This window comes from Octopus sinensis, linkage group LG30 (assembly GCF_006345805.1).
Source record: "Octopus sinensis linkage group LG30, ASM634580v1, whole genome shotgun sequence".
NCBI lineage: Eukaryota > Metazoa > Mollusca > Cephalopoda > Octopoda > Octopodidae > Octopus > Octopus sinensis.
The window spans coordinates 11,174,269-11,184,973 of NC_043026.1; the positions used below are offsets into that span (position 1 = coordinate 11,174,269).

Below are 10,705 nucleotides of genomic sequence, written 5' to 3' on the forward strand. Positions count from 1 at the left end.
CTATCATTCTGTTCATTATTTTGAATTATTATTTATTAAAAATAAATTTATTTATTCTTTTTATTTTTATTTTCTTCTACTGTCCAGTTATTAAAAAGGTGAAGCAGCACCCCTGGGTGGTTTTCTTTTTCCTATCAGAAAGCATTCTTGGCTTTTGGGGTATGTGTGTGTATGTGTATATATATATATATATCATCATCATCATCGTTTAACATCTGTTTTCTGTGCTAGCACAGGTTGGACGGTTCGACCAGGGTCTGGGAAGCCAGGAGGCTGCACCAGGCTCCAGTCTTGATCTGGCAGTGTTTCTACAGCTGGATGCCCTTCCTAACGCCAACCACTCCGTGAGTGTAGTGGGTGCTTTTTATGTGCCACCGGCACAGGTGCCAGGGGAGGATGGCAATGGGCACGATCGGTTGGTGCTTTTTACGTGCCACCGGCACAGAAGCCAGTCAAGGCGGTGCTGGCAAACGGCCACGATCGATGGTGCTTTTTACGTTCCACCGGCAAGGGGGCCAGGCGAGGCTGGCAACGACCATGATCGGATGGTGCCTTTTACGTGCCACCGGCACGAGGCCAGTCGGGGCAGCGCTGGCAACGGCCACGTTCGGATGGTTCTCTTACATACCACCGGCACTGATATCACAGCTGCAATTTCCATTGATGTTGATCGATTTCGATTTTCACTTGCCTCTTCAGGTCTTCACAAGTAGAGTTTTGTGTCCCAAGAAGGAAAGGTATGCATAAGTGGACTGGCTACGGGTTATGGTCTCACTTGTCCTGCCGGGTCTTCTCACGCACAGCATACTTCCAAAGGTCTCGGTCTCTAGTCATTTCCTTGGTGAGACCTAAAGTTCAAAAGTCGTGCTTCACCACCTCGTCCCAGGTTTTCCTGGGTCTGCCTCTTCCACAAGTTCCCTCTACCGCTAGGGTGTGGCACTTTTTCGATGGAGCTCTGAACTCTACCCATTTTTTTTTTCATTCTCTCTCAATTTATTTCTTCTTACACCTTTTTGTTGAATTTAGATATATTTTGAAAAGTGAAAATAATCAAATTGGACATTAGTGTGGAAAAGAATATTGATCGTTAAGCACCAGGAATTATCCAGATATTTTATTAGCAAACTCAATTACAATCAGGTCAATGTTTAGGAAAATTTTCTTCAAAGATAAGTACCTCTCACCTAATTATATTTCAGACTCCCTCAACTTCAACAACGATACCTACGCTGACCAATTTTGGATCAGCATGCAAAACTATATCAAAAGTAGGGAGAGTTTACGAAAAACAAAAGATGAAGTCAGGTGGTGTACAAAGCAAACAGATGTATTAGTATAACGGTCAGGAATAGAAAAAGTCTTTTATGTTTCAAGCCTACGCTCTTCTACAGAAAGGAACACAGAAAAAACAAGGAGATAAAAAAATGTGTGTAGTGGCTAACGATCTGTCAAAAATACATTTTTTGAAAATTTTGAGATTAAAATTTGCGGTTGCAAGAAAACATAAACAAGCCTGACTCATTTTTTTTTTGTACAGTTTCATGTGTTGGGTTGCTGACAATGTCTTTGATGTGCTGGAGATTGCAAAACAATCAAATCTTCTTTCCCTTTCTCTCTCACTCACATACACACACACACACAAACATATATGTGAAGGCACATGTTTAGAGGGTCAGGATCACAATCATGAAGTAGTGAGTCCGATTCCCCGGACCGGGTTGAGTGTTGTGTTCTTGAGCAAGACACTTTATTTCACTTTGATCCGAATTCACTCAGCTGTAGAAATGAGTTGCAACATCACTGGTGCCAAGCTATATCGGCCTTTGTTTTACCTTTCACTTGCTCCAGTCATTGGACTGCAGCCATGCAGGGGCATCACTTTGAAGAGTTGAGTCAAACAGATCAAATCTAAGACTTATCTTACAAGTCTGGCTCTGACTCCATCCGTTTCTTTTGCTGACTTGTTCAGTTACAAGGACACAAACCAGTAGCAGTTATCAATTAGTAGTACAGGACACAGTCACACACAAGATTCTTTTAGTTTCCATCAACCAAATTCACTCACAAGGCTTTGATTGGCCTGGGGCAACAGTACAACACATCCCAGGGTGCCATGCAGTGGGACTGAACCAAGAACAATTTCTGGATCTGACATTCTTTTGATGAATCTGTCAGAGAAATCCTTCCTGCAGATTGCACTGTAAATGGTTTTTGCAATAATATCATGTCTTAAGGGTAGGTGGTAGTATCTCAGACATTTTATACTAGTCACTGATAATGTTGAACTCTCAAGAGTTCTTTCCTGTTCGGTAGCTCTTGTCTCAGGGAAGTAATGCAGCATCCAGGTTCTTTCCACTGACGTAATGTCTCTGATTTTATCTCACTTCAGCAGAAAAATGTGGCACATCACACACCTGCACAGGAAATGATCATTTGAAGGAGAAAGTGGCCTTTTTGAGAAAAGTTTTTTTTTCTTGCTCTGTTCCGTAACAGGTGCAGAAACCGATGGCAGTTATTAAGTAGTAGTAGGGGACACAGATAGTCCACACACACAAGCTTCTTTTAGTTTCCATCAACCAAATTCACTCACAAGGCTTTGATTGGCCTGGGGCTACAGTATGACACGTCCCAGGGTGCCATGCAGAGGGACTGAACCAAGAACAATTTGGTTAAGAAACATACTTCTTAGCATAAAGCCATAGAATGAATTTTGACATTGCTACAGTTATTCATTTATATGAATACATATGCATCAAGTTAAGTGACTAATTTTCAGTGATTTACTAAAAGTACTAGTTATGTGTTTTTACTGCAACGTGAATACATTACTGGTTCACCAACTTTGCAGTGAGTGATTTACTATTGACAGGGATTTTCTCTAGAATGTATGTCCTCATGTCTCCTTAAGATTCTTCGATCTGAGAATGACTTACCACAAGTATGACAACGATAGGGTTTCTCTCCTGTATGAGTACGTTTGTGTTTAGTTACATCACTGTTTTGAGAGAATGATTTGCCACAGATATCACAGTGAAATGGCTTCTCTCCTGTATGAATATATCTGTGAATGGTTAAGTGATTGGTTTGAGAGAATGATTTACCACATGTGTCACAACTATATGGTTTCTCTCCAGTATGAGTGCGTTTGTGAATATTCAAGTGACCTTTTTGAGAAAATGATTTATCACAGATGTCACAATGATATGGCTTCTCTCCTGTGTGAACGCGTTTGTGATTGATTAAGTGACTTCTTTCAGAAAATGCTTTGCCACAGATATTACAGTGGTATGGCTTTTCTCCAGTATGAACACGTTTGTGTGATATTAAGTAACTGGCTTCAGAGAAAGACTTACCACAAAAATCACAATGATGTGGTTTCTCTTGTGGACGAATGCGCTTCTCTTCGGAATGGATACGTTTGATGTGTACATTCAGGTAACTTGTTTGAGAAAACGATTTCCCACAGACCCCACAACGATACGGCCTCTCTCCAGTATGGACACGTTTATGATTGGTTAAATGACAACTTTCAGAGAAAGCTTTACCACAGATTTCGCAGTGATATGGCTTCTCTCCCGTATGAATACGTTCGTGAGAAGTTACCTGAGATTTTTCAAGGAATGATTTACCACAGATATTACATTGATATGGCTTCTCTCCTGTATGAATGCGTTTGTGTTTAATTAAGGTGCTGCCTACAGAGAATGCCTTCTCACAGATATCACACTGATATGGTTTTTCTCCTGTGTGAATACGTTGGTGACTAATTAATACACTACTTCTAGCGAATGATTTACCACAGACATCACAGTGATATGGTTTTTCCCCTGTATGAATACGCAGGTGAGTGGAAAAATTACCTTTTTGAGTGAATGATTTATCACATATATCACAATGGTATGATGACTTTTCTTTCTGCTTCAGTACCATCTCTTCAGTAATATCAATCATTTTAGGTTGCGTTATGCGTTTCGAGTCACTTATACCACTTTCCATTATAATTTTATGATTTGCATTTTTATATTTTATACTTAATAAATATTTGTATTGTTATATTTTCACCAACTGCAAACGGTATTTTAAGATGCTGCAAGGGCGGCGAGCAGTCAGAATCGTTAACACGCCGGGCGAAATGCTTAGCAGTAGTTCGTCTGCCGCTACGTTCTGAGTTCAAATTCCGCCGAGGTCGACTTTGCCTTTTGGGGTCGATTAAATAAGTACCAGTTACGCACTGGTGTCGATATAATCACCTTAAACCGTTTCTCTGTCCTTGCTTGTCCTGTCTGTGTTTAGCCCCTTGTGGGTAGTAAAGAAATAGGTATTTCGTCTGCCGCTACGTTCTGAGTTCAAATTCCGCCGAGGTTGACTTTGCCTTTCATCCTTTCAGGGTCGATTAAATAAGTACCAGTTACGCACTGGTGTCGATCTAATCGACTTAATCCGTTTGTCTCTCCTTGTTTGTCCTCTCCGTGGTTGGTTAGCCCCTTGTGGGTAGTAAAGAAATAGGTATTTTAAGATGCTGCAAAATCATTTAAAATGTTGTCCGAGTTTGGTCAGAATGCAAAATTCTTTCACGCACATTCCAGACAGTAAATCCAAGCACAGATCTATGAAAAGAAGCATATATCAGTTCTGTTATAAAAGAATATAGTTTCAGCTTCGTGTGAATGTGGAGCAATCTTTTATAAAGGATATTATTGTAAACGTGCGGAGCGATCGAGAAGGTGCGTGAAACACAACAAAAGATGGAAGCGAAAGTACTTCCTGCGCATGCGTATGCATACATGGGCGCTGGCCAGTGAATGTATATCATTGTTTTGATGGACCATATTTAGGGAAGCTAACTCTCATTAAATCCCCTTTTCTTCTATATTTCTGATTTTTAACTTTTTTTTATCTTTTGTTTCGTTCACCGGAATGGTACCCATGCTGGAAGGATTTTTTGTCAAATAAATAAAGCTTTATTATATATATATATATATATATATATATATATATATATACGGGCATTACTATACATAAATGCCTCGCGCTAGGAGGGACTTTTAAGATCAAAACTACCATAGTAAATAAATAAATAATTTATTTATTTATTACGGTAGTGTTGACTTTAAGAGTCCCTCCTAGCGCGAGGCATTTATGTATAGAGATGCCCTTAATATAAATAAATACATTTAAGCGGAATGATTAATAAATTTTTACCCTTATGAGGTTTTTTCACGCTAACAACTTGATAAATTCTTATAAAAATTTTATCCTGTTTTTCAATTGTGTATGTATTTCCCCCTTTTGAGAATCATTACATCACATTTCTCGATCCCAAATTCCATGCCAATATCTTTGCTAACCATCTGCACAGTTGCCATCAAACTCTCGATATCTTTCTTAGTCTTACCAAATAACTTTAGGTCATCCATAAATCACAGATTGTTTACTTTCACCCTGCCTAGCATCTACCCCACACACATCTTTCTTAAAACGTTCGTTAATGGCAATATGCCGACAACAAATAGGAGAAGTGACAGACTGTCCCCTTGAAAGATTCCTCTTTTGATATTTACCTCTCCCAGCTTATCTCCCCAAGCTGTGAGTTCAGTTCGCCACGTTGTCATTGAATTTTGTATTAAATCCAGGATATTGTGTGAGACCTTAAACAGTTTAAGGCATCCAATAATCAACGAGTGTGGGAATATGCCATATGCTGTCCTGTAGTCCACCCATGCCATCACCAAATTTTTGTGTCTCTTCCTGCAATCAGCCAGGATAGTCTTATTGATCAGTAATTGATACTTCATTCCTCTGCTCTTACGTCTACACCCTTCTTGTTCCACTAGTAGTAGCTCGTTCTCATCTAGATACTTATAGATGCTGTTTAATATGATGCCCATCATCAGTTTCTACATCAATGGCAAACAAGATATTGGTCGGAAAAATCCAACCGCATTTCCTTTACTGGGATCCTTCTGCCATAGTACTGATCCTCGTTTTGTCATCCAGGCCGGTACTCGGATGCCACTACTCAGTATTTCATCCAGCTGTCTCGCAATTCTCCTATGCAGAGCTGTCAAGTTTTTAAGCCAAATTCCCTGAACCCTATCTGGGCCAGGCGCTTTCCAGTTAGGAATTTTCCTGCACTGATCTCTAATCATCTCAGTTATTCTCAAAACCTCCTGCTGATACACTCCACTCTCGTCCTTGAGTGTCTTTAACGATTCTGCTTCAATTTCGTGTTGTTTTTCCTCAGACCATATGTTTGACCAGAATCTTTTGCTTTCTTCAGCATCTGGCACGAATTTTTGACCTTTTTCTTTCCCATCCAGTTCCTTATAGACACACTTCTGATTCTGTTCATTAAATCTGTTTATATCTCTTTAGTTTGTGTTTTAGCTTTCAACCTCTGTTTTAATTCCTCAATCACATTAATTTCCTTTCTCTTCACCCTGTATTTCCTCTCTAGCCCAACATATTTCTCTCACTGAACTTCGTTTCCCTTTTTCCATTCAAGAATATTACTATGCTTTCTGGGCTCATTAATAGACTGCGTTATTCTCCTTTTCCTCCATAGTTCCTTCAGGTTATGTTGACATTTACCTTTGGCTTTCAAACCCAGCTACCAGGCTATAAAGATCAAGATGGCATTTATCAAATTGTTGGTCTTTGATGATGTCAGTCCTGATATCACCAGTGATACCATTTATCTTCCTGACCCATTCATTGACTTTCTTTCTGTCTACTTTTTTAAACCCCCGTATGAAAGCTCTGTTCACCAAAGGTTCAAATATCAATGATTTCATTTAAAATGGATATCTGCTCCTCGGTTCTCTCATCGCTTTCCTGATCAATCGTTTTCCTGTCTCTAGAATGAATGTCCTCGTGTTTCCTTAAGATTCTTCGATCTGAGAATGATTTACCACAAGTATGACATCTATAGGGTTTCTCTCCTGTATGAGTACGTTTGTGTTTAGTTACATCACTGTTTTGAGAGAATGACTTTCCACATATATCACAGTGATTTGGTTTCTCTCCTGTATGAATATATCTGTGAATGGTTAAATGAATATTTTGAGAGAATGATTTACCACATGTGTCACAACTATATGGTTTCTCTCCAGTATGAGTGCGTTTGTGAATATTTAAGTGACCTTTTTGAGAAAATGATTTATCACAGACGTCACAATGATATGGCTTCTCTCCTGTGTGAACGCGTTTGTGGTTGATTAAGTGACTTCTTTCAGAAAATGCTTTGCCGCAGATATTACAGTGGTATGGCTTTTCTCCAGTATGAACACGTTTGTGTGACAACAAGTAACTGGCTTCAGAGAAAGACTTACCACAAAAATCACAGTGATGTGGTTTCTCTTGTGAACGAATGCGCTTCTCTCCAGAATGAAGACGTTTGTTGTGTTCATTCAAATAACTTGTTTGAGAAAACGATTTCCCACAGACCCCACAACGATACGGCCTCTCTCCTGTGTGGATACGTTTATGGTTGGTTAAGTGACATTTTTCTGTGAAAGCTTTACCACAGATTTCGCAGTGATATGGCTTCTCTCCCGTATGAATACGTTCGTGAGAAGTTAAGTGAGATCTTTGAAGAAATGATTTACCACAGATATTACATTGATGTGGCTTCTCTCCTGTATGAATGCGTTTGTGTCCAGCTAAGTTCCTGCCTGCTGCGAACGTCTTACCACAGATATCGCAGCGATATGGTTTATCGCCTGTATGAATACGTTTGTGACTAATTAATATACTACTTCTGGCGAACGATTTACCACAGGCATCACAATGAAATGGTTTTTCTCCCGTATGAATACGTATGTGAGTAGTTAAGTAATTTTGGGTAGAGAACGATTTTCCACAGACATCACAATGATATGGTTTTTCCCCTGTATGAATGCGCAGGTGAATGGAAAAATTACCTTTTTGAGTGAATGATTTATCACATATATCACAATGGTATGATGACTTTTCTTTCTGCTTCAGTACCATCTCTTCAGTAATATCAATCATTTTAGGTTGCGTTATGCGTTTCGAGTCTCTTAATCCACTTTCCATTATAATTTTATGATTAGCATTTCTATATTTTATACTTAATAAAATATTTGTATTGTTATATTTTCATCAATGCAAACGGTATTTTAAGATGCTGCAAAGGCGGCGAGCTGGCAGAATCGTTAGCACGCCGGGCGAAATGTTTAGCAGTATTTCGTCTGCCGCTACGTTCTGAGTTCAAATTCCACCGAGGTCGACTTTGCCTTTCATCCTTTCGGGGTCGATTAAATAAGTACCAGTTACGCACTGGGGTCGATGTAATCGACTTAATCCGTTTGTCTCTCCTTGCTTGTCCTCTCTGTGTTTAGCCCCTTGTGGGTAGTAAAGAAATAGGTATTTCGTCTGCCGCTACGTTCTGAGTTCAAATTCCGCCGAGGTTGACTTTGCCTTTCATCCTTTCAGGGTCGATTAAATAAGTACCAGTTACGCACTGGTGTCGATCTAATCGACTTAATCCGTTTGTCTCTCCTTGTTTGTCCTCTCCGTGGTTGGTTAGCCCCTTGTGGGTAGTAAAGAAATAGGTATTTTAAGATGCTGCAAAATCATTTAAAATGTTGTCCGAGTTTGGTCAGAATGCAAAATTCTTTCACGCACATTCCAGACAGTAAATCCAAGCACAGATCTAAGAAAAGAAGCATATATCAGTTCTGTATAGACAGTTCTGTTATAAAAGAATATAGTTTCAGCTTCGTGTGAATGTGGGGCAATCTTTTATAAAGGATATTATTGTAAACGTACGGAGCGATCGAGAAGGTGCGTGAAACACAACAACAAAAGATGGAAGCGAAAGTACTTCCTGCGCATGCGTATGTATGCATGCGCGCGCGAGAGAGAGAGCGCGCTTGTAGGTATGCCTATAGTCCCTCGTCAGACCATATTTAGGGGAGCTAACTCTCATTAAACCCCCTTCCTTTCACTCTATATCTTATTTTAAATACATCTGTTGTCCATAGGGCTGCGAGATGGCAGATTCGTTAGCATACCAGGCGAAATGCTTAGTGTTCTGAGTTCAAGTTCCGCCGATGTCGACTTTGTGTTTCATCCTTTCGGGGTCGATTAATTAAGTACCAGTTACGCACTGGTGTCGATATAATCGACTAGTACTCTCACATCAAATTCCAGGCCTTATGCCTTTAGTAGAAAGGTTTAAATAAGTACCAGTTACGCACTGGGGTCGATGTAATCGACTAGTTCTCTCCCACCAAATTCCAGGCCTTATGCCTTTAGTAGAAAGGTTTAAATAAGTACCAGTTACGCACTGGGGTCGATGTAATCGACTAGTACTCTCCCACCAAATTCCAGGCCTTATGCCTTTAGTAGAAAGGTTTAAATAAGTACCAGCTACGCACTGGGGTCGATGTAATCGACTTAATCCTTTGTCTATCCTTGTTTGTCCCCTCTATGTTTATCCCCCTGTGGGCAATAAAGAAATAAATATATCTTTCATCTTTTACTTGATTCTCTTTTTTTCTGAAGCCTCATACATATTCTATCATGCCATTATACTGAACCGCTAAGTTACGAGGACGTGAACAAACCAACACTGTGTGTACATACATACATACATACACACACACACATACATACATACATACATACATACATACATACATACATACATACATACATACATACATACATACATACATACATACACACACACAAACATACACACACACATACATACATACATACACACACACATACACACATACATACATACATACATACATACATACATACATACATACATACATACATACATACATACACACACATATGAGTACGTGTGTATGTTTTATATGTGTGTATATATGAACCTGATAGAATAAGTATCAGTCTTCAAAAAGAAAAAAATCCTAGGGTTAATTCATTTGACTAAAAATTCCTTCACGGCTGTGCCCCAGCATGGGCGGCACTCCGATGAATGAAACAAGTAAAAAATAAAAGATCTATCGATAATTGGAAATATAGAGAAAGGGGATTTAATGAGAGGTAGCTTCCTTAAACATGGTCCCCCGTAAAAGACTTTTGACACGCGCGCATACTTAGTTGCGCATGCGCAGGAAGTACTTTCGCTTCCATCTTTTGTTGTTGTGTTTCACGCACCTTCTCGATCGCTCCGCACGTTTACAATAATATCCTTTATAAAAGATTGCCCCACATTCACACGAAGCTGAAACTATATTCTTTTATAACAGAACTGTCTATACAGAACTGATATATGCTTCTTTTCATAGATCTGTGCTTGGATTTACTGTCTGGAATGTGCGTGAAAGAATTTTGCATTCTGACCAAACTCGGACAACATTTTAAATGATTTTGCAGCATCTTAAAATACCTATTTCTTTACTACCCACAAGGGGCTAACCAACCACGGAGAGGACAAACAAGGAGAGACAAACGGATTAAGTCGATTAGATCGACCCCAGTGCTTAACTGGTACTTATTTAATCGACCCCCGAAAGGATGAAAGGCAAAGTCGACCTCGGCGGAATTTGAACTCAGAACGTAGCGGCAGACGAAATACCTATTTCTTTACTACCCACAAGGGGCTAAACACAGAGAGGACAAGCAAGGAGAGACAAATGGATTAAGTCGATTACATCGACCCCAGTGCGTAACTGGTACTTATTTAATCGACCCCCGA

General features: G+C 39.6%; 1 protein-coding gene across 1 annotated transcript; it reads right to left on the reverse strand.

Moving 5' to 3' along the window:
* Nucleotides 1–2,537: 2,537 nt before the first annotated feature.
* Nucleotides 2,538–8,087, reverse strand: LOC115226402 (zinc finger protein 91-like). Its single transcript, XM_036515475.1, has 2 exons — nucleotides 6,882–8,087; nucleotides 2,538–3,851 (listed from the first exon to the last, which is right to left on the reverse strand). The coding sequence occupies exons 1-2, from the start codon at nucleotides 8,056–8,058 to the stop codon at nucleotides 2,860–2,862; spliced, it is 2,169 nt and encodes a 722-aa protein (XP_036371368.1). The 5' UTR covers nucleotides 8,059–8,087; the 3' UTR covers nucleotides 2,538–2,859.
* Nucleotides 8,088–10,705: the final 2,618 nt, after the last annotated feature.

Bases quoted from the DNA above. Each gene is read 5' to 3' on its own strand.
- LOC115226402 (XM_036515475.1), bottom strand. From the start codon at position 8,058: ATGGAAAGTGGATTAAGAGACTCGAAACGCATAACGCAACCTAAAATG. The intron at 3,852-6,881 runs GGAAACACGAGG...AAGGTAATTTTT, and splicing joins CTCAGATCGAAGAATCTTAA to CCACTCACCTGCGTATTCAT.